Raw genomic sequence first — 25256 nt, forward strand, 5'->3', positions numbered from 1 at the left:
ATGGTGATTAACCAGGGCAGGTTGAGCATGCAACAGTTCATTTAGTTCAGATTATCAATTTATTTTGGTGTGTGTGTGTGTGTGTGTGTGAGTGGATGTGTATGTTTGGAATTACACATTTTGGTTGCTTCGGGTCTTTTAGATCAGCCTTTAACAGCTACATTTCAGAAGATAGGATCAAGTCACCACGGACAACTTGGACTTCCTGTTTTCAGAGTTGATCATGCGTTTAAAATAATCTGGAGAGGTTTTCTTTGATACAAAATACAGAATATAGATTGGAGCATGAAGTCATAAAATTATTTCAGAAATCCGATTGCATAAATAAACGAAATGTTCTTAAAGTGACAAGCACACATGACAAGTCAATCCTTACGTAATCCCTTGGGCACAGCCTGGGTATTCAAATCCCACCCACTTCTTATGACATACTTTGTGTTGAATACAGTAGAGTTTTGTACTAAGGAAAATGTCTCACAGTTTAATCGACATGTGGATGAATAGGAAAGGGGAAAGTAGTTATTCTAGGAGATTTACTCAGAAAAAAAAAAAAAGGATTTTGGAACACAGTAATTCAAATAATCATAGGTGTGTCTCTGACTCATTTTGTTCGAGATTTTCACCAACCTGATAGCTCGAATGACAGTTTTAAGTGGTGGGGTTAGGTCTTCTACTGATACATCACACTGGCATCCTTTTTCATCATACACATCATCAGTGCCAAGCGCTGTGTCAGCTGCAAGAGAAAAGTGCTGGTTAGATAACGCCACCAGCAGCAATTTAAAACATGTTGCTGCTTTTGTCCCGCAGGGTGAGAGTGAGGTACTCGCAGCCTAAGCTTGCAAACCGAGTTATGTGTAAGGTCAGCCAATTGTTTTCCCAATATTATTTTTCTCTTTCTTCTACCCTCACCAGCTTTGTGGGATTTGATGAATACTTTTCTGAGCCTGGGGAAGATGAAGCCAACATACTGTCTTTCCAGTAGTGGTGACGGATTTGTACTGATTCCCTGACGCTCTTTTGTCCAGGCCCTTGGAAACTGACAGCTGGGGTTTAGGTGACAGCTGTTTGGAGGCAGGGAAGCAGCCTTTTGACACTTCCCTAACTGGCCCCTTATATAGAAAACTCCAATGACCTACATCCTGAACAAGTGAGCTAGGAAGCCAGAGGCAAAAATGCTGATTATCAGTGAGTTACTGCATCCAGGCAATCCAGGGAAGAACTTCCTGAAAAGAATATAGCCAAAGCTGAAAAAATTAACTTTTGTGTTAATTTCAATGTTTGGAAAAAGGGGGAAGGTTTACAATAAATACCAAATTATTAAGGATTTATAAATTGACAAGAAATAAACTCATATCATTACTTCTTTATTTTCGGTAACAAAACATTGAAAACAATTTAAATTCCTGTAATGGGAATGGGCTATGTGAATACTGGTAGGTTCATATAATGGAATATTATTTAGGAAGCTGTTAAAATTCATGTTGAGGAGGAATGGCCACGAAGATGTCACTATATATTGCTAAAGAAAAAAAAATCAATTTTTTTTTTGACAGGCAGAGTGGACAGTGAGAGAGAGAGAGAGACAGAGAGAAAGGTCTTCCTTTTGCCGTTGGTTCACCTTTCAATGGCCGCAATCTCCGTAGTGGAGAGAAGAGACAGTGGAGGGAAGAGACAGTGATAAATGGGTCCTTACAGCTCTTCTTCATGGTCCCTATGGCCTTCTTGGCATTCAAGCCCAAAAAGGGGAGAGGTGGATCAACCACCTGACAATGGCAACAATAATGCTAGTGCCTGAAGTTGTTGCCCTAAATCCATAGGTTGGTGCTTAATTACCAATATGATAGTATTAAGAGGTAGGGCCTTTGAGAGGTGATTAAGGTCCTTCATGAATGGACTTAGTGACCTTATAAAATGTCTCGAGGGAAACATCTAGGCCCTGCTGTCCCCTCCACCAATGTGAGGGTATAGCATTTGTCCCCACTGGAGGATGCAGCAACACGGCACCATCTTGGAAACAGAGACTAGGCCCTCATCAGACACAGAAAACACTGATGCCTTGATCTTGAACTTCCAGTCCCCTAAACTGAGAAATAAATTTCTGTTCTCTATAAATTACACAGTCTCAGGTGTTTTGATATGGCAGCACAAACAGACTAAGACAAACAGCAACCACTCATCGAAATCTATGCCTAGTACTTGGGTGAAACTTTGGCAAATCCTAGTTTTCATACTTAGAGAAACTACAAGTTATTGTTGCTGGCATTAAGCAGAAATAGAGTTTAAAGAGGATGGGTACCTGGTCTGAGGCCACAAAAGTGGTAGGTGGAGCTTGTAAACAGCACACCATGATATTGTAATCCAGTTCCTGAGGCTCCAGAGGCCATGCACTTTGTATTGCATGATGACCCAGAGTCAGAAAGAGTTCAGGGTTAAATAGTGACCCACAGCATGTCAAGAGAGACAGGGCAGAGAGCTCTCTACTCATATAACCTATACCCTGATGAGTGCAGTCCATCCCTGTTGGGTACATTCACATTTTCTCCAGAAATTTTTCCACAGTTTAAACAGAGGCACATTGATTAACTCTCTATTTGATAGCTGGTTCTGACTCAGGGATGACCTTGAGAGTAGCTGATCCATTTTTCTTCTTTGATTACTCACCCAACATAGCCTTTTTAACCCATAAACATCTAGTCCAAGTTTGGATGACATTCTTCTGGGAATTACTCCTCTCACTGCCTTCCTCCACGTTGATCACAACCTGCTCTTACTGGTGGTAGTGGTATGGACACCGTTGCCTCTACTATTCTACCTGGAGCATCAGAATATGACTTAATTTGTAGAAATGGTCTTACAGATGTCATTAAGGTTCAAGAAGAGATCATACTGGATTATAGTGGGATTTAAAAAAGAAAAGAAGGCATGTAGATACAGTGTAGATGAAAGTAGACTGATGTGATGCATCTATAAGCCAAGGAACACCTAGGATTTCTGGCAACTATGAGGAGCTAAGAGAGAACCATAGTACGAGAGACTCCAGAAGGAATCAACCCTGAGGATGCCTTGATTTTGGACTTGTGGACACGCAAACTGTGAGCCAATACATCTCTGTTGCTTCAGATTACCCAATTTGTGACTTATTTGTTATAGCAGCCCTAGGAAACTAACACAGTTGGGGAAACTTCATGATGCTCAGTTCTTCTCTCCAGGACTATAATGATGATAATAAGAGAATCTTAGAGAAATTCAATGATGTCCCAAGGACTTTAATTAATTGCTACAAAACCTCATGTGACATGCATTATTATTACTCTGTTTTAAAGGTTATGAGAGTGAGATACAGAAGCCTAAGAAATTTGTCCAAAGACACATGGAGAGTGACAGAGCCCGAATTTAAACCCAGGCAGTTCTGCATAACCCTGAGTCTCCTTCTGACCCCTCTTAAATGTGTCTTCTTACCTCTCTTGTTGGTACCTGGATCCTCACCTCGTGTGTTATATTTTCCTTCATGTGGCTATGCGTACCTGCCATAGTGTGGATCCTACAGCATTGAGAGAGATTTGATTTGGAACAGTGTGGTAACCATGGCTATATGCTGAGCCTGTCTACATCCCAAAGGATGTCCTGGAAATACTCTCATTCTGTAACTTCAAGAACAATGTGATGTGGTGTGGAGGGGTAGGTAGAAGGAGGCTCACATACAATCTGAGTGGCTGGAGGTGAAGAGCTGTCATTATGGAGCTTTGTGAGGTGCCCAGATGTTAGCCCCTCAAAAGAAGTATCAAATAATACACTTGATCAGGATTCCTAGTAAAAAATTCATGAAAGTGTTTTATACCATCCTTCAAACAGAAGGATGTGACTGATTTCCTTCACTGAACTCCAGAGAGAGGTACTTCTAACATGGTCCCATCTTACACGTTAGAAAACTGGAGAACACTGGAGAGGTCCAGGGGATACAGGTATTACAATGCTCATATAAGTGACTCTCTACTTGAAAATACAGTATGACCAACCATAAGGCAATGGTGATGGCATAAATAATTAAATGGCATAAAATAAAGGGTTCTTTAATTTTAACTACTTTTGCAGCAAGTGTATACTGTCACAATAAGCACAGAAGTGAACATAGTGAAACCACAATGTTTGCAACTGACTGTAAAGGAAACTGGGAACATCCGAAACAATTACAAGACCGTTACCTCCCAGCCTAATGCTGCACCCTCCTACTCCCTTCTTGTCCCCCAATAAAGGATTCAGCCTGTCCATCCTGTTCAGGAATAGGGCCGTATAGAGAATGGGAGTCAATGACTGCTTATATGCAAAAGCATACTATTGTGCAATTTTATTATAGCACTTTGTAATTTGATTTTTCAAGGTGTAAACATTCAATGTTGCCTGTATTTTTTTCTTGTAGGTTTAGTTAGAGAAAATTAATAGGAAATATGTCTTTGCTGGTATGTGTTAAGGTGGGGGCTGAACTACTTCAAAGCAATAGAAATGGGGAAGATGATGTCCTTTTTTCAGAAGTATCCTAAGATATCATTTTTCTTTCCAGTGCCATTACTAACACACTAAATATCCTGTGATTTCTAGGGACTTAAATAGCTCTAGGAATACTGGGGAACTAAAACGGGGCTATATTTTCAGCTGAGGCTGCTCTCTGATTTCTAATCACTTGTCTGGCTCTCTGCCCTGGCATTTTGGAAGATGCAGCTATGGGAACATAAACCTGTGTGAGCGTTGATCTGCATGAAACTTCTCACAAAGGGTAAAATGCCAATGGATATGGTGTTCTTCAATGACCTGCTCCCTCTGGGTAACCCTCCCAGGTAGAGTAGGCCTACCCAGTGCATGAGCCATGATTGACATTGGGGAGAAAAGGAATTATATAAAACAATCCTTGGTCTCTTTCAACACTTTTCTGTTTCCTATTAATTAGCAGTGCTCAGGATTTGCTTTTAAATACTTTTTCCCCCTATGTTTTGGAAAATATAAAATGAATTTTGAGAAGCTATTATTTTTGTTTTTTTTATTACATTTTTTATTTAGTAAATATAAATTTCCAAAGTACAGTTTATGGATTACAATGGCTTTCCCCCCAATAATTTCCCTCCCACTCGCACCCCTCCCATCTCCTGCTCCCTCTCCCATTCCATTCACATCAAGATTCATTTTCAATTATCTTTACATACAGAAGATCGATTTAGTATATATTAAGTAAAGATTTCATCAGTTTGCACCCACACAGAAACACAAAGTGTAAAATACTGTTTCAGTACTAGTTATAGCATTACTTCACATTAGACAACACATTAAGGACAGATCCCACATGAGAAGTAAGTACACAGTGACTCCTGTTGTTGACTTAACAATTTGACACTCTTGTTTATGGCGTCAGTAATTTCCCTAGGCTCTTGTCATGAGTTGCCAAGGCTATGGAAGCCTTTTGAGTTCACCGACTTCGATCTTATTCCGACAGGGTCATAGTCAAAGTGTAAGTTCTCTCCTCCCTTCAGAGAAAGGTACCTCCTTCTTTGATGGCCCCATTCTTTCCACTGGGATCTCACTCGCCCAGATCTTTCATTTAGGTCTTCTTTTTTTAAATTTTTTTTCCAGAGTGTCTTGGCTTTCCATGCCTAAAATACTCTCATGGGCTCTTCAGTCATATCTGAATGCCTTAAGGGCTGATTCTGAGGCCAGAATGCTATTTAGGACATCTGCCATTCTATGAGTCTGCTGTGCATCCCGCTTCCCATGATGGATCATTCTCTCCCTTTTTGATTCTATCAGTTAGTATTAGCAGACACTAGTCTTGTTTGTGTGATCCCTTTGACTCTTAGACCTATCAGTGTGATCAATTGTGAACTGAAATTGATCACTTGGACTAGTGAGATGGCATTGGTACATGCCACCTTGATGGGATTCTATTGGAATCCCCTGGCACGTTTCTAACTCCACCATTTGGGGCAAGTCCGATTGAGCATATGCCAAACTATACATCTCCTCCTCTCTTATTCCCATTCTTATAGTTAACAGGGATCACTTTTCAGTTAAAATTTAAACACCTAAGAATAATTGTGTGTTAATTACAGAGTTCAACCAATAGTACTAGAACAAAAAAATACTAAAATGGATAAAGTATTACATTGTACATCAACAGTCAGGACAAGAGCTGATCAAGTCACTGTTTCTCATAGTGTCCATTTCACTTCAACAGGTTTCCCCTTTGGTGCTCAGTTAGTTGTCGCCAATCAGGGAGAACATATGATATTTGTTCCTTTGGGACTGGCTTAATTCACTCAACATAATGTTTTCCAGATTCTCCATCTTGTTGCAAATGACTGGATTTCATTGTTTTTGACTGCTGTATTCTATAGAGTACATGCTATTATTTTTGAAAATCCATTAACTGAAATTGCTACTTTCCATAGATGATGAAAAGAGAGGATAGTAAGGAATATTCCAGAAACTTCCTCTATGTCCAAGACCACTTTTCTTTTTCTTTTTCTTTCTTTCTTTATTTTTTGACAGGCAGAGTGGACAGTGAGAGAGAGAGTCAGAGAGGAAGGTCTTCCTTTGCCATTGGTTCACCCTCCAATGGCCAGCACACCACGCTGATCCGATGGCAGGAGCCAGGTACTTCTCTTGGTCTCCCATGGGGTGCAGGGCCCAAGCACTTGGACCATCCTCCACTGCACTCCCTGGCCACAGCAGAGAGCTGGCCTGGAAGAGGGGCAACTGGGACAGAATCCGGTGCCCCGACTGGGACTAGAACCCGGTGTGCCAGCGCCGCTAGGTGGAGGATTAGCCTAGTGAGCCGTGGAGTCGGCCTGACCATTTTTTCTGTTTCCTTCAATTGCCATCAAAATGCAGATTTTTCTAGTTCTTTTTCTGGGTCATCTCTTCTTAGAGATTAGGCTCTTTTTTTGCATTTGTAAATGAAATGATGACAATGGATTTTAACCTACGTTTAGAGTCACCTGGAGGGTGTTAAAAAATCCTAATAGAATGCGCTCTCTCTCTCTCTCTCTCTCTTTTGACAGGCAGAGTGGACAGTGAGAGAGAGAGTCAGAGAGAAAGGTCTTCCTTTACTGTTGGTTCATCCTCCAATGGCCGCTGCGGCTGGCGCCCCGCGCTGATTCGAAGCCAGGAGCCAGGTGCTTCTCCTGATCTCCCATGCGAGTGCAGGGCCCAAGGACTTGGGCCATCCTCCATTGCACTCCCGGGCCATAGCAGAGAGCTGGCCTGGAAGAGGGGCAACCGGGACAGAATCCGGCGCCCCGACCGGGACTAGAACCCCGTGTGCCAGCACCGCAGGTGGAGGATTAGCCTAGTGAGCCACAGTGACGGCTCTCTCTTTTTTAAGTTCCCAGGAGGAATCCAATGTCAGTCAATGGCAAGGATCACTGATTGTCAGTGAAGTGATGACCCCTGGACTCTCTCAGCCAGAACTGAGGAGTGTGCTTGACCACTAACCATTTTCTTTCTTTTCATGCCATTTGCATATTTTGCACAAAAGCAATTTGAGACAATCTAGAGACCTCACAACAGGAAATGACTACATCATAAAAAGGAAGAAAAGTCCTTGACAAGTTGGCAGTAAAAAGGTTTTGTCCAACACCATATGATTCTAATCACTGAAGGCCTCAGTCTTCTGAATTCCAGTTAATGTTTTCCACTAGGCAGTCACCTGATGCCCCATTTGGTGCCAATAGTGTATAGCATTTATTAGAATGAATCACAACCCAAAATATAAATGTACAAATAACTCAGCCAGGAAAGACTACTAGTGGTAAAAATACCTGAAAACTATTGAACTCTAGTAGAAATAAAAATGTATATATTAAAAGTATGAACTTGGGGCCATCACTGTAGTGCAGCAGGTTAAAACCCTGGCCTGTGGTGCCAGCATCCAGTATAGGTGCTGGTTCAAGTCCTGGCTGCTCTATTTTGGATCCAGTTCCCTTCAGGTGCGCCTGGGAAAGCAGCAGAGGATGGCCCAAGAGCTTGGGCCCCAGCACCCACGTGGGAGACCTGGAAGAACATACTGACTCCTTGTTTCAGATCAGCTTAACTCCAGCTGTCAAGAGTTGGTGGGAACATATCCACACTCATCTGTTTATTTACTGTCCTATGACTGCTTTCATGCTGAAATGGCAGAGCTGGACAGTGTCAGCAGAGCCCAACAGACCTACAATGCATAAAACACTTCCTACCTGGCCCTTACAGAAAAGCTTTCTGCCCTCACCTGGACTTTGATCCACTCTGAACCAGCTGAATCTGGACAGTCAAGACACAGAAATTTGCACAGGCACATGGGAGAACTAAGACATGAAATCAGATTTCCCTCTTCCACCTGCCAGCCCAGGACTCCCCTAAGCCCCAGCTCTCTCCACTCCACTTTGCCTTGCTTTAGTGTCTGAAGATAGCGGTCTTGGAGAGAAGAAAGCAGGAAGAATTGAAAGACCTTTCAAATTCATAGTCTGACAGCTACCTTTAGACATTTTCCTCAGTTTCCAGCACCCTCATACTTCTCCGGAGGTCTAAAATTACTGAACTCTCGCCTTCATTTCTCCCCACCCCCACAAAACCATAAAATGGCATATTCCCTCCTCCCCTTCTCACAGGCTAATTGCATAGCTTTTTGTTCATGAATCAGCTGGGAAATATGTATTGTAAAGAAAACTTGGGCCAGCATTGTGGCACAGGGGGTTAAACCACTGCTCGCCACCCCAGCATCTCATACTGAAGCTGAGTCACGTCCTGGCTGCTCCCCTTCCAATCCAGCTTCCTGCTAATGTACCTGAGAAAGTAGCAGGAGCTGGCCCATGAACTTAACCCGTGACACCCACGTGGAAGACCCAGAGGGAGTTCCTGGCTCCTGGCTTTGGCCTAGATCAGACCTGGCTGTAGCTGGCATTTGGGGAATAAGCCAGTAGATGGAAGAGGTCTCTCTCTTGTATTCTCTCTTTGTCTTCCCTATTTCCTTGAGGATCTGTGTCATAAAATTCTTCTGGCCAACATCATTGTCATCCCAACAAGCTTTTCCCTCTCTTTGCCCTGAACAGTTTCATGTCTCCATCAGCTCTCTCTTGACATTTTCTACTTATTTATAGTTGTAGTATTACTTATTCCTTCTCTTACAGTGTTGTTGCCTCTCTGCTTGCTTCCTCTTATTGTTTATAATTTGCATACTCTGTGGGATCCTAATTACATTAGTGATCTAAGGGAAAATAGTATGCTTTTATGATTTTCAGAAGTAGTTTTATTCAAATGGCTCTCTGAACCAGACATGGTCCTGACTATGAATGAACATTTATTTTACTTTAGAAAGTTTTTTATGTTCTTGGAATCAAAGGTTTAGGCTCTTAAAGGTAACTCACAAACTTGAATTTACTCTGAGATACTGTGGCCAGAAGAGCTCTCCAAGAATGCCTTGTCACGCAACACAAACAGCTTTGTACGATGCAGCAGCAAATCTTCAGTCGTTTCTTCAGCTAGCATCTACTGAACCCTTAACACCTGCCAGGGATTGCACAGAATCCTGAAGTGAAAAACCGCAGTCCTTGATCTCGTGACTTCCAGTAGGTGAGACTAAACTGCACAGATATAGCTGCGTGATACCACATTGGAAAACATCCAGTGGGGGTAGTCAGGAGAGATTTTCTAGAAAACGTGGTGCTTGAACTTAACCTAGAACTGTGGGCATTTTATGTAGTGTGTCAAGAGAAAGATCCTGAGGAATGAACACTTCAGTCAAAAGAAGTTCACAAGGGAGGGCTGGGACACAAGTAGCATCAGAGGAATGAGTGGAGGAGAGCATGTGGAGAGAGAAGGACAGGGCTCCTCCCTCCTCACTACCCTCTTCTCTCTGGACTTGCCTACCTGCTCTCTTCAGTGGAGCTTCTAGACAAGCGAACATCCCACGTGCATTAAACTCTGTGCCAAGTGCTGGGGTATCAAAAGCAAAAGATACAAACCTGCTCCACGGTCCTCGCATAGCCTGGTGGAGAAGAGTAGTGTATGAGCAACTGATTATCGTGTGGTGCATGAGGTATTGGATGGAGGTTAACAGACAAGTGGTGAACGGTTTTGGAGGAATCGTGGCCATTCCACAGAAGTGACTTCAGAGCTGGATCTTGGAGACATGGGAGGATTTCAGGAAGAGGAAGAAGCGTGTGCAAGGACTTAAAATACAGAACTGCTGAATGGTGGTTTTGTGGCCTTGCAAATACTTTATTGTTGCTGGAGCCTAAGCTCCAGGGAGGAAGGGAAATGTGATGAGGCAAGACAGGAGGACGACAGAGGCGAGGTGTTCCATTTCCAATCTAGCTTCCTCTTGATGGCCTGGGAAAGCACTGGAGGATGGCCCGGTGCTTTGGCCCCTGAACCCACTTGGGGACCCAGAGGGAGCTCCTGACTCTTGGCTTCGGATGGGCTCAGTTCTGACCATTGTGGCCATTTGGAGAGTGAACCAGTGGATGGAAGACCTCTCTTTCTGTCTCTACCTCTCTCTGTAACTCTGTCTTTCAAATAAATAAAATAAATCTTAAAAAAAAAAACACTGAGCTTTTAACTGCTTAATTTTCAAAAAGCAATAACTAATATTAAAAAAGTTGGGATTAAATCTGCTACATTTTGACATTGCTGGTGAAGATGTAAATTAGAATAATCTTTTGTGGCAATGAAAAACTTTAGAAAATAATAATCAGGAATCTTAAAATTTTATTCCAGGGAAGTTTTCTTTACAAAAGAATTTCAAAAAGCAAAGAAGATAGCTTAGTGCAAAAATGTTTATTGTATTGTTGCCTACTGTAGAAAAGCCAAGGCCCCAAAGTACAAAACAGTAAATTATAGAATTTGCATTTGAAGGCATACTACACAGCTCTGAAGAAGATAATTATAGGTAGTATGCAATTTGGAAACATTTTAAAATGTGCAATCATATTAAAATATGAAAGTAGTCACATAAATATGAAATTAGCTGTACAAGGCCATGAGATTATAAATTGTTGGCATTTATTATAGAATCCCTTAAGAAATTCAGGAACATTCCCATCCTAAAAATAGAAAACCAATCTGAATATCATTATGTTCTTGGAATGGTACCTACAAAGCACATCGAATCTGTTAAAAACTAATTAAAAATTAAAAGAAAAAAAGAAAGAAAAAGGAGTTCATTGAAAATGCATACCATGCATAAAGGTTGTGACAAGAAAAAAAAAGAAAAAAACCTAATTTTCTAAATTTCAAAGGCAGCTACTATTGTGATGTTTCTTACAGTGAGAATGTAAATGCTGGCAGTCCATAATACTATTTTATGGTACAGTGAACACACATTACAGTGGCCACTTTAAAGGTGGTGATAATTCATTTATTATATCCTATGAGTGATTATAGTGTATTTTCTAAGGGCTCCGTCTTTCTGCTGCTGCTTGTATGTCAACCATCTCTCTCCTTCCCTCACCATTTCCCAACACCTGAAATATCACCCTAAATTTAGAAGTTCCATTTCAAACATGTGCCAGTTCAAAGCAACTTCTTTAATCCGGCTAGAGTTTAGAGTTACTGCTTGGGCTCTGATGTCATAGCAGTTCCATTTAGCTATGTCCTTGGCTAGGGCTCCCCCCCCCCCCGCCCCGTTCTGTGCTAGATGCTATTAAGTCACCAAGAGACATATTGGGTCCTCAAGGCACTAATAAGGAACCTAGAAAAATACCCCAGATAATGTAATACTTCTTTGTTTTAGACTTTTCTTCTTTCAAATGCTTTTCATTTTATTTTACTACTGATTTTTCTAAAGGTTTACTTATTTGTGTGAAAGGCAGAGTAAGAGAGAGGGAGAGACAGACACACACACAGATACAGAGACAGAGGTGAGGGGAGGGAGAGGGTGAGGGATAAGGAGAGGAAGAGGAAGATGGAGAGGGAGAGGGAAGGAGAGAGCTTTCATCTGCTGGTTCACTCCCCAAATGGCCACAATAGCCAGGGCTGGGGGAGGCTGAAGCCAGTAGTCAGGAATTCCATCTGAGTCTCCCACATGGGTGCAGGGACCCAAGCACTTGGGCCATTTTCTGCTGCTTTCCTAGGCACATTAGCAGGGAGGTGGATCTAAAATGGAGCAGCTGCGACTTGTATTGGAGCCCACAGGGGATGTCGGCATCATAGTTGGCAGCTTAACCCACTGCACAACAACATTGGCTCCTTTTTTTTTTTTTTTTTTTTTTTTTTTTTTTTTTTTTTTTTTACAGATTTGTTTATTTATTTGGAAGTCAGAGTTACAGAGAGATCTTCCATCCACTGGTTCACTCCCCATTAGTAGTGAGCTGGATCAGAAGTGGAGCAGCTGGGACTTAAACCAGAATGCATATGGGATGTTGGCCTAGCAGGTGGGGGCTTCATTCACTATTCCACAGCACCGGTCCCCAAAAGTTTTTGTTTTAACTTTACTTTCCTCTCATAGAATAATATATACTCATTTTAGAAACTCTGAAACTTTGAATTTTAAAATATTCTTATTTATGTTATCAATTTTACTTTTGATGAATATATGTACATTTTTGGTACATTTTGATTCATGTGTACATTGGATAATGATCAAATCAGGGCAATTAGCACATCCATCACCTTAAACTCATGTCATTTCTTTACAGTGAGTACATTTCTTTACAGTGAGTACATTTAAACTCCTCTCTGCTGTATACAGGCATAACACCAGAATTTATTCTTCCTACAGTTGGAACCTTGTAGCTGTTGACCAAACTCTCTCCATCATCCCTCCCTGAATTTTAAATTAAGTCATAAAAAATGAGAAGACATTTGCCCATGGTTGGTTCTAACTCTCAGAGGCAAATCCTATTACATTTCCGTATATTAGTTTCTAGCCTTTTTTCCTCTGCATCAATTGATATTTAATGTCAAAGTCGCTTTTTCAACACAGATTGAAAATTAAACCTCTCTGGTTGCCGTGTGAGAGAATTTTGTTCTGGCAGCTCAGAAGCCCTCATAGTGCCTCATCTTATTATGGCCTTTGCATCCCATGCTGCAGTCACCCCAAACTGCCACCAGTATGTCCAGGTGCTGTTCCAGCATCATCACCATGCAGTAGTGTCCCAGGCAGAACTGTTTATACACCCCATACACTCTTCTTTCCATTCTTTTTATTTGGCTGATGATCCCTGGGGGCTGAATTTGCAGGGACATGCTATAAATATGCTCAGGACACCAAAAAGAGCAAGTAGAACCAATAAATGGTCAGAGTAATTAGAAAAAAAACATTTAAATTTCAGCGTACATGTAACTTGTGTGTCATTTTGAAAACTACAATTTTATTTTGTGGTCTAAGAACTTCTTTTGAGTTATTCCAAGAAAGGAGGGTAGCAAGACAGAGTTGAGATCCTTACATGAGGCTCTGCAATGGTAAGCTCTTCAAGAGCCTGGTAGGAGTCAGGGTTTGGCCTAGCAGTTAAGACAACAGTTAAGAACGTCCATATTCCATACTGGAGTGCTTCGCTTCAACATCCATTTCTGAAAACCTGACTCCAGCTTTCTGCTAAAGGAGACCCTACGAGGCAGTGGTGCTGGTTCAAGTAATTGGATTCCCGACACCCACATGGGAGACCTGGGTTGTGTTCACAGTTCCTGGCTGCAGCCTGATCCAGCACAGGCCACTGTAGGCATTTGTGGAGTGAACCAGTGGATGGAAACTCTTTCTCTCTCTGTCTCTTAAATAAGTGAATTATAATTAAAGAGTCTATCACCTCTATGAAACACATCCTGACACCACAGGAATGGCCCAGCCCTTTCTTTGTTAATGTGTGCCCATCCCATATGACAATTTTGACACTATTATATTTGATTGTATGAGTTTTGACACAATATTATATTTGACTGTATAAATGTTCTATGACACAGTATTGTATTTGATTGTATGCCAGCTATGACAGTTTTATATTTGATTGTATGATGGTTAGGACATGGTATTATATTTGATTGAGTACAAGTCCCTTTTCTTGCCAGTGAGCTCCATAAGGGCAAGATCATGTCTTCCATGTACTCAAATTCTGGGTCTTGACCTTATTTTTTCTCTTATGCGGTGGTGTTTTGTTTTGTTGATCATTCACAACTAGGTATAATTAAAAATTCTACTCTGAAAGAAAAACCATTTTTCCTCATGATGTTTTTAATTTTTACAAAAGATTTATTTTCTTATTTGAAAGGCAGAATTGCAGAGAGGAGAGACAAGAGATAAATATACATAGAGAGAGACCTTCCATCTGTTGGTTCACTCCCCAAATGGCTACAACAGAAGCCAGGAGCCAGGAGCTTCATCTGGGTCTTTCACAGGGGTGCAGGGACAGAACAGATACATGGCCAACTTCCACTGCTTTCCCAGGAGTATTAGCAGTGAGCTGGATCAGAAGTGGAGCAGCCAGGACTCAAACTGGCACCCACAAGGGATGCCAGCATTACAGGTGGTAGCTTAACCCGCTATGCCAACAATGCCAGTCCCAAGATGTTTAATTTTTATAAAGTTTTAAAAAGTAGGATTCCTGGGGTTGGCGCCATGGCTCACTTGGTTAATCCTCTGCCTGTGGGGCCGGCATCCATATGGGCATCGGGTTCTAGTCCCATTGCTCCTCTTCCAGTCCAGCTCTCTGCTGTGGCCCAGGAGGGCAGTGGAGGATGGCCCAAGTGCTTGGGCCCCTGCACCCGCTTGGGAGACCAGAAAGAGGCACCTGGCTCCTGGCTTTGGTCCGGCGTAGCTGCAGCCATTGCGGCCATTTGGGGAAGGAAGACCTTTCTCTCTCTCTCTCTCTCACTGTCTGTAACTCTACTTGTTAATAAATAAAATTAAAAAAAAAAGAAAATGTTTTATTGAAAAAAGTCCAAGTTTTCACATTAGTTTCAAGATCAAATAAGCTTTTGAGCTTTTAAAGAAGCACTCCTTTTAAAGATCTAATTTTAATATCCTGGGCTGGTTTGTGTAGGGGGATTCCAGGTCACCTGCATGTAACCTATAGTCCTACTGAAGCCCACCTGGCCAGCACAAAAATTCTCTAAAGAGCAAAGTATCACTGACCAATCAAAGGAAAGTCATGAACATCACTTCACAACTGAGAACTTGGACACCATCTGATCACACACCTCTCAGCCTTACCTTGAATCTATAACAACCTTCACCCCAACTCCTCAGGGAGCTGGGGGATTAAGCACTAGCTGCCTGGCTCATTGCTCTGTGCTTTGCAATAAATATCTACTTTCTTCTGCACACATGCACAAAATCTAAGTTTAATATTTTGAAGAGGTAATCAAATTTTTTTTTTGTTTATTGTTACCAAAGTAGATGCAATTCATAAAGCAAATGTTGTTAGGACAATCAATGATTGCAGATTGGCAGAGATTATCTGACTTGGTTGACCTTATTGTTTATTGCCTTTTTCAGTGTTCTGACATTCTTGAGAGTTTGGGCCCCAGAATAAATAGTGCTGGTACCCAAAACAGAAATGAAACATCACATCCAAATACACAATCCCAGCAAGTAGTTTACCATTTTTCCCTACAAACAGTTGTATGTACATTCTAAAAAACTGGCCCCATATGCCTTCAAAACACACCCCAATGTATGGTAGACTTTTATAGTAAAGAGGAAATATGACTGACCTTCAACTGGACTTGACTATTTTTTGTTAGTTTGGTCTAATCAGCAGTTTCCAAACATTTTTTTGACTTCCATTTGCAATAAGAATCTAGCACACACACATACAAAGAGGCACACACACACAAAGAGGCACACACACACATACAAGTAAGACAGGAAGTTCCTTGTGGGTTTGATGGTGGACTGAGCACATACATCTAATCACATTCCTTCTGAAAAACTCAATAAAATATAGTGAGGACATACCCTTAAGAAGACATAAACTCACAAAGGACAGGAGGCAGCAACAATGTAATTTTGGAAGTGGGTAACAGATGGGCATGTTAAGGAACTGACTAGCTGATACCACAGGAAAGCCCTATGCCAACGCTGAGGAAAACTTCTTTAAGAAACAACCCTGAAATATTTGAAAAAAAAGATTTAAAAGTCTCAGGAATGGACAGCCATTGGATCCAGGTGTGGGGGGGGGGCACTAAGAGGAAGAAGATTGTGAGATTGTGCCAAATCTTCCTGAGACCTTTGGACATAGGGTCCTCTTCTTATCCAGCAGAAGTTAGAAATCGTTGGATGCAGGGTCACTGGGCACAGCTCAGCGACATATATTGAACCATAAACTGAACGTTCAGTGATCATATACAGAGTGAATATTGAGAACTCACTGCCACCTGTTCACCATCATGGAAATGGTGGCAAAGCCTTTGCTTTCTAGGTAGGAGTCTGAGTAAATACACTCTGGTGAGTCTCACCAGCACCAGAAAAAAGAGCTAGTGATATGAACAACAGGAATTCCCCAAGAAATGGCTGACTCAGATCAGCCTAAGGTGAAGATCAGAGTGGGTGAAACTCACTGAGATGCTCAGGAATTTCAGTCACTTTTGTAGCCCCCTATACGTCATTACAAGGAGACATCTGAAGTTTACTAAATATTTCAGGAAATCTTTCAATTCAAAAATAAGAGCTCAAAACCAACTAGGGGAAAACAGTAAGGAAAAGAAAATTTCAAAATACTGTCGTTAAGGTCTTCAGAAATAAAAGACAAGATACTGTATCCATGCAACAAAAATAGGATGCCAAAATAAAGGAACACTTATAATGACCACACACAATTTTAAAAATAATAGTGGAAATAAAAATTTCAATAAATTTAGAAGACAGAATTGATTAAAATGCCTAAAAGCTGAGCACAAAGATGAAGAGGTGGAAAATGGGAGAGGAAAGACAAGGAAATCAGGGCAAGTCTACAAGTCCAGCCTCCAAACAATACATTTCCATAAAGAGAGACCAAAGAAAATAAAGGGCGAAAATTACTTTAAAATACAATAAAATTTTCCAGAATACAAAAAAAGATCTGCAAATTCTCAAAAAAATTCTTCAATGCACTTATTCTCAGGAATATGCTAGAAGACATATTTCATCAAAATGGGATACTAGGGGCTGGTGATGTGGTGCAGTGGGTTAAGCTGTGGCCTGCAGTGCCAGCATCTCATATGGATGCCGGTTCAAGTCCTGGGTGCTCCATTTCTGATCCAGCTCCCTGCTATTGCGCCTGGGAAAGCAGTGGAAGATGGCCCAAGTGCTTGGGCCCTTGCACCTACATGGGAGACTTGTAAGAAGCTCCTGGCTCTGGGCTTTGGCCTGGCACAGCCCTCGCTGTTGTGGCCATTTTGGTAGTGAACCAGCAGATGGAATATCTCTCTCTCTGACCTTCTCTTTTTGTAACTTTGCTTTCAAATAAACAAATAAATCTTAAAAAAATGTGAAAGTAAACTAAGAGAGGAAGACACAGGTGCAGAAAGGGAAATCCCCACAGGAGTGTGAGGATGATGGTGAAGGAACATGACTGGATAATGGTGGTACCCTAGGTGGAGGAGAGTTGGTCCAGGTGGGGTTAGTGTGAATCAAGGGTGAGCCATGATAACAGCTCATGTCATCATGCCCTCTGTCATCATACCATCTTTTTACTTAAAAAATATATATTTATTATATATAATAACATTATATAATATATTAATATTATATATAATTTATATGTATATAAATATATATATTTATACCAGGGTTTTACCTTCTGAAATACGGGAGTAAATTAGAAAAGGCAAAAACACAAGATCCTTGGAACAGAGATTTCAATATAGAAGAAAATAACAAGGAATTCAAAAGATAAAGGCTGTTCAGTTGACCTGGAGAGCAGCCAGCTTAGCTAACAGGAGGATGGAAGTTTCTAGGATGTGGCCTCCAAGAAAAGCCACAGTGAAACCCATTGATTGCCTGATGCAATTAACTCTGAGGAAAATTTTATAGGGACAGGACTGGAAGTTGTGAGGAGAACTATAAAAACAACAACAAACAAGGTATTGCTTACTTACTACAGGAAGAGCAAAAAGTGAGAAGTAATCACAGCACAATATAATATACAGATACAATGTATTTTGACTTCTCAAAAAGTATAGTAACTTACATTGGAAGGATGTAAGGATCTGCAGAAGGGAAACAGGGGGAAAAAAGACCTACGTCTTCATTTATTGGAATAGGAAGAAAATACATAATCTTCAACATCGATTAATCAGGAACTAGTACTTAACAAATATTGGAAAAATTTGGAGACATGCAAATATCAGAAGAAATATCTAAGGAGCTGGCGTTGTGGTGTAGCAGGTTAACTGCTGCCTGTGATGCCAGCATCCTACGTTAGAGTGCTGGGTCGAGCTCTGGCTGCTCTGCTTTCCATCCAGCTCCTGCTAATGAATCTTGGAAAACAGCAGAAGATGCCTCAAGTACTGATGCCTCTGCCACACAGTCCAGGATAGAGTTCCAGGCTTTGGCCTGGCTCAGAGCCGGCCATTGTGTCCAATTGGGACGTGAACCGGTAGATGAAAGATTTTCTCTCCCTCTCTCTCTCTTTGTCATTCTGCCTTGCAAATAGGTAAAAAGAAGCATTAAAAATATAAAATGCTTCTCAAAAGGAAGCCTTAGGGTAGAGTGTGAACACTGAGGATGAAAACCATCATATTCCATTATAAAGGGCTTATATTATTGTCTTTTACTTATTTTATTTTAAATTTATTCTTAAAATTTGACATAAAGTTATGTGTACAAGTAATTATCATATACAGAATAATGTTTAGGGGAAATCTAGCTAATTAACATATGCATTATCTCATGTAGTTATAATTTATGTGGTAAGAATACTTAATAATCAATCTCTACATTTTAAAAAATTTATTATTTTAAATGTTTATTTTTATTTATTTGAAAGAGAGTTACAGAGAGAGGAAGGTCTTCCATTTGCTGGTTCACTCCCCAAATGGCCACAATGGCTGAAGCTGAGCTGATCCGAAGCCAGGAGCTAGGAGCTTCTTTTGGGTCTCCCATTTGAGTGCAGGGGCCCAAGGACTTGGGCCATCTTCTACTGCTTTCCCAGGCACATTAGCAGAGAGCTGGATCAGAAGTGGAGCAGCCAGGACTTGAACTGGCACCCATATGATATGTGATGTCAGCGGTGCAGGCCAGGACTTTAACCCACTGCGCCACAGCACCACAGAGCTAGACCCCACTCTTTACATTTTCACCAATACATATGTCATTATTAACTATAGTTACCTTGCTGTAGGTATATCTGTAACATTTGTTCCTCCTATGTAAATGTAATCATGTATCTTTTGACCATCTTCCCCCATCTCCTATCCATCCTAACCTCTGGTATCAACTATTTTATTTATTTATTTATTTTTTTGACAGACAGAGTGGACAGTGAGAGAGAGAGACAGAGAGAAAGGTCTTCATTTTGCCGTTGGTTCACCCTCCAATGGCCGCCGCGGCCGGCGCACTGCGGCCGGCGCACCGCGCTGATTCCATGGCAGGAGCCAGGAGCCAGGTGCTTTTCCTGGTCTCCCATGGGGTGCAGGGCCCAAGCACCTGGGCCATCCTCCACTGCACTCCCTGGCCACAGAAGAGGGCTGGCCTGGAAGAGGGGCAACCAAAAAAGAATCCGGCGCCCCGACCGGGACTAGAACCCGGTGTGCCGGCGCCGCTAGGCGGAGGATTAGCCTAGTGAGCTGCGGCGCTGGCCCTGGTATCTACTATTCTACCCTCTACTTCTATAGATTCAACTTCCATTTTACGTGAGTGAGATTAGGCAGTACTTGCCTTTCTGTGCCTGGTTGATTTCACTTAACATAATGTCTTCAAGGTTCATCCATGTCATCACAAATGACAGGATTTCCTTCTTTTTACTTTTTTTTAAAGAATATTTATTTATTTATTTGAAAGTCAGAGTTACACAGAGAGAGGAGAGGCAGAGAGAGACAGAGAGGTCTTCCATCCACTGGTTCACTTCCCAGTTGGCTGCAATGGCCGGAGCTGCACTGATCCAAAATCAGGAGCCAGGAGCTTCTTCCAGATCTCCCACATAGGTGCAGGGGCCCAAGGAGTTGGGCCATCTTTTACTGCTTTCCCAGGCCATAGCACAGAGCTGGATGGGAAGAGGAGCAGCCAGGGCTAGAACTGGCACCCATATGGGATGCCGGTGCTTCAGGCCAGGGCGTTAACCCGCTGAGCCACAGCACCTCTGAGCCACAGCACCGGCCCTTTACTTTGGTTTTTATTTGTCCATCTATCAGTTGATGGACACTTAGCTTGTTTCCACTTCTTGTCTATTGTGGATAGGACTACACTAAACATGGGAGTGCAGATGTCTCTTTGACAGATTTCATTTCCTTTTGGTATAAACACCCAGTGCAGGGATTGCTGGATCATGCACTAGTTCTATTTTAAATTTTCTGAGGAACTGCCATAGTCTTTTCCACAGTGGCTGGACTAATTTACATTCTCACTACCCAGATTCTAAGGGTTCCCTCTTCTCCAGACCCTCTCAGCACTTGTTATCTTTTGTCTTTTTGACAACAGCATTCCTACTGCAGGGAGATGATATCTCATTGTGCTTTTGATTTGCATTTCATTGATGATGACTGATGCTGATTTTTCTTATGTTTGGTCTTAGGCTTGCTAATTAGCAATATTCAGAAGTACTAATTCACACTAATGAGGGGATCTATTTTGTAAGATAACTGCTGCATTGGAGCATTTTCTCTTTAAGATCAAAGACGCCATTTACACTGAGTAGTAATTCATGCATCCTCCACATCATAAATTGTTAATTATGATATAAATTTCTCTAAGATTCTCTACTACACATTGTCAATTAACCTTATTTATGGGCTAGCACTAGTGTCTGCAAAATTTTGTGGAATACTTTTGACACTTAATTAAAAAGTTTCTCTGTTTTGAGTGATAATAAGAAATACTAGGGATTTTTAAAAATAATATGGTCTCTATTGCTAAAATTGCCAATCACACCATAATAATGACTTAGTAATGCCAATAAAGTAGAAAGGAAAAACATAATTTTTTTCTTCTTTTTAGTTGCATATGTTACTGTGTTCACTACCTTTTTTGTGATTTCTTTTTTAAAATAATTTTTTAATGTCTTTATTCAAATGGGAACACTAGAGTATGCTTTTATGTGTTTAAAAATATTGTAATTGTAAAGCAACACAGGAGTTTCATTATCTTCCTAACATCACTTAAATATCCAAGTACTGAATACCTCAGCATTCAGTGATTCAGCAATATCACTTCAATATCACACCCTCCGGGGCTGGCGCTGTGGCATAGCGGGTGGAGCCACCGCCTGCAGTGCCGGCATCCCATATGGGCGCTGGTTTGAGATTCAGCTGCTCTACTTCTGATCCAACTCTCTGCTATTGCCTGGGAAATCAGAAGATGGCCCAAGTCTTTAGGCCCCTGCACCCGTGTGGGAGACTCGGAAGAAGTTCCTAGCTCCTGGCTTCATATCAGCTCAGCTTTGGTTGTTGTGGTCATCTGGGGAGTGAACCAGCGGATGGAAGACCTCTTTCTCTCTCTCTCTCTCTGTAAGTCTGACTTTCAAATAAATAAATCTTAAAAAAAAAAAAAATCACACCTTCTGTTTCAGTGAGGTATCTCATTCATGTGTGGACTTTTTAATGCCCCAAAGCAATTTTTATCAATAAGGTTTAAAAACCTAACTCCTGAATAATTAAGTACTACACCATCTATTTGTTCATAATCATCTCATTATTCATTATTCAAAATAATGTTTATTTTAAAAATGGCTTAAATTTATTTATTTATTTATTTGTGTATTTATTTATTTATATTTGACAGGAAGAGAGACAAAGAGAGATGCACCAAGAGAGACATCATTTACCCCCTGGTCCATTCCCCAAATGCTTACAAAGCCAGGAGCCAGGAACTCAGTCGGGTCCTCAATGTGTAGGGACCTTAGTACTTAAGCTTCTACCTGCTGCCTCCCAGAGTACTGTATGAGGAGGAAGCTGAAATCAGGAGCAGAATTGGGATTCAAACCCAGGCACCTCCATATGGATGTAGACATCCCAAGCGGTGTCTTAACCACTGTGCCAAATGTCTGCCCCCAAATAAACAATTTTAAAGCATCTATTATGTACTGTTCAATGTGCTGACACACATTTACCAATGCCTCCATCCTAGAGTGATTGAATTATTTCTATTATCTTTAACAAAGGCAATGATCTCTGATAAATAGAAATAGAATGAGGTATAATAAGCAAGAGAACTCATACTCATAAATTGAATGTGAAGACTCTTAAAACTCACTCTAAGGAATAAAGGAATAAAGTTTGTATGAGTAAATAACATTTAACCTTCCATTTACCACAAATGGGCATTTCCACCAAAAAGTGGAAGAAGGGAAGAAAAAATATGCAAATTAATCACTCCAGGAGTTCAATTCATTAATATCAATGCAGACATTTTAGTATGAATCAATGAATCACAGCAATTTTAATTTATTGAGCACCTATACTATACTAGGTAATGTTAAAAAACTCCAGACACACGATATTGCATTGTTACTTATACAACCCTATTAGGTAGGTATTATTGGTGTTACTTTAGATACAGAGAGAGAGAGAGGGAGAGAGGACAAACTCAAGTGTGCAGTGAGGTTAAGGCATATGCCTCATGTTACTCAACCTAGTGAGGGAACTAGGAATTGAAACAAACACATTGTGTTTTGCATGGCTCACCAATGGCCTGGTTAATTCAATTTTCATCCAAAATGCCTTGAAAATTTACCTTACTCAAGGCACTGTAAGTCTTCTCAATTAAAAACAGAGCTCACAGCTTTATGACAACTTTTTTTTTAAACAAACACAAAAACAATTTTTATAGATGTTCTATTAAATCATTAAGTTATTATTAACATAAGCAAGGTAAATTCATGGTCTAGAAGAAATGCCTTTGATAGAACACATTTTGGGGTGATCCTGGCAAAGTCAAGAGGCTGCCACTCTCAGATCATTGAGAGAGCCATGGCTTCATGCCTCATAGGGTTGTCTCAGCTCCTAAATTGGTAAACAATTGCCCTAGGTCAAATGAGAAGAGATCAGTGAATTGCTCTACCCAATCTAGACTAAGATTAGGAGAAACATTCTGAATCAATGGCAAAATGAGGGAAAGATCTAATCTTATTGCCTCAAAAGCTGTCTCTTTCAAGCATATTCAGGGACTTCTGACCTCAGTGAAAGCAGTCATGCTTCATTATGGCCCTACAGTCAGCAGAATCAGAAATCTGTGCCATCTTTAATCAACTCTTTTGAGGAATTCTAAACAGATCTGATAAAATTTTTGCATAACTTTCAACTCTTATTAGGCTAGCAATGGTACTTTCAGGAAGTGTCAACGTGTCAAACTCAATACCATTTTTAACTAGCTTGACCAGACAAGTGTTACTTAAAAAAACAGATTATGGGAAGAAGGGTGGGAGCATAGGTGGGAGGGAGGTAGGGAGGGAGAATCACTCTTCTAAATTTATATATATGAAATGCATTAAGTTTGTATTCCTTAAATAAAATAAAAAACATAAAATATATAATCAGAATCACAGGCACATAACTTCAACTGACACATGAAGGGGATAGAGGAAGATTATTTCTAATGTATACAGCAATGAAGGGGCATGGACTAAACAGCTTTGCAAAATTCACTGAAAAAAAGAAGGCAAGAAATCATTTGACTCACACTAAACATGTAACTAATTTATTTGATTTAATTCACTAATTCATTAATGTTGAATTATATAAAAGAAAACATGCTAAACAGCATATTAAAATCATAAAGCTTTGAAATTAGACCAAAGTGCATTTCGAATTTTAACTTCAGCACTTCAACCACTGAGCTAGGTAGGTACATTATTTATATTTCCTGATTCTCAATTTTCTTATCTGCAAAATGACTATTTGGTTATTAAATGAAGCAATAGACATAAAATGCCCTGTCAACTCCAGGCATCTCTATCTCTCTTCATCTCTATCTCTCTCTCTCTCTCTCTCTATATATATATATATATATATCTCGATAGATATATATGGTGAAGGCAATACTATTTTCCTTTTCTTATTAGGTTTTAGGAGTAAAGGAAAGCATAGGAAGGAATACAAGTCAGTCAGACATTGACACTGTTTCCATAGCATCAACAGGATGTTGAAAATATTCAAAATAAATAAGCTATAAATGACCAGGATGGTAGATTGTAATATTGGCTACAACTTGCAGTTACTACCCTAAGAGGTGGAATCTGTCTCCACCTTTTGCATCTGGTCTGTCTGGGTAATTGCTTTGGCCGACAGAATGCCTCATACATTATACAGTGACAGTTCTGAGACTGAGCCTCAACAGGGCTTGTAGGTCCTGCTCTGGGGAACCCACAACCCCCAGGGAACTAGCTCAGCCTCCTGGATGGTCAGAGACCACAAGGAGCAGAGATGTAGTCCCAACTGAGGCCACCTTAGGCCAGGCAGCCCTCGATGAACCATAGAATATTAGTGAGTTCAGAACTGCCTATCAGAATTGTGGGCTAAATAAATGGTTACCTTTTTAAACCTCTAAATCTCATGGAGAGGGGTTAATTATGCAGAAGGTAACTGCTACAAACATAAGGAGATATGGGGTTATGACATTTTTCAATGAAAACACAAAATCATAGAACACAAGTTTGAAAGAGGAAATGATAAGTCACCAATTTCAGCACAACACCTGGTACAGCATTTGCTACTGCATTAGATAAATAAAAGATGCAAATATCTCACTGATGGACAGTAAGGGTTTCCTGTGCAGATGATTATTTGTAACTGGAGGTACAGAGATGGATTTTCCCCAGGCAATATTATTCTGAGATCTTTATATTTTTGGAATCTAGGAACTGTTGTTATGCATTGTACATGGCAACAGAGGAAAAAGATGGCAAGAGGAGAAAAGCTGGGGAAAATTAGATGTGGAGAATAAAGTAAAGGAAATTTAGGGCAATGCAAGAGAGTTTCATGCTGCAGATTGCACAAAGCAAAGCCTGGGTAACTTGTCTTTCTCCTATATTAGCCGCCGATTGCAGAAAAAGGACTCTGATCTTTACCTAATCTTTCCCTTTCTTTGCCAAGTAGAGCACACCAGGAAAGCAATTAAATATAATTTTGAAATTGTGTCATATTAGTTTCTCTTTGTGCAGCAGACAACT

The 25256-nt window shown here is 40.7% G+C and overlaps 1 protein-coding gene across 3 annotated transcripts in view; it reads right to left on the bottom strand.

Moving 5' to 3' along the window:
* Nucleotides 1-25256, bottom strand: part of KCNQ5 (potassium voltage-gated channel subfamily Q member 5) — a 634869-nt gene that overhangs the window by 22889 nt on the left and 586724 nt on the right. For all 3 annotated transcript variants that reach the window (XM_051854552.2, XM_051854551.2, XM_051854550.2), the window contains one exon: nt 628-736. In XM_051854552.2, the coding sequence (XP_051710512.2) occupies nt 628-736 (109 nt within the window). The remainder of the gene's footprint in view (nt 1-627; nt 737-25256) is intronic.

Source organism: Oryctolagus cuniculus, chromosome 5, assembly GCF_964237555.1.
Source record: "Oryctolagus cuniculus chromosome 5, mOryCun1.1, whole genome shotgun sequence".
Lineage (NCBI taxonomy): Eukaryota > Metazoa > Chordata > Mammalia > Lagomorpha > Leporidae > Oryctolagus > Oryctolagus cuniculus.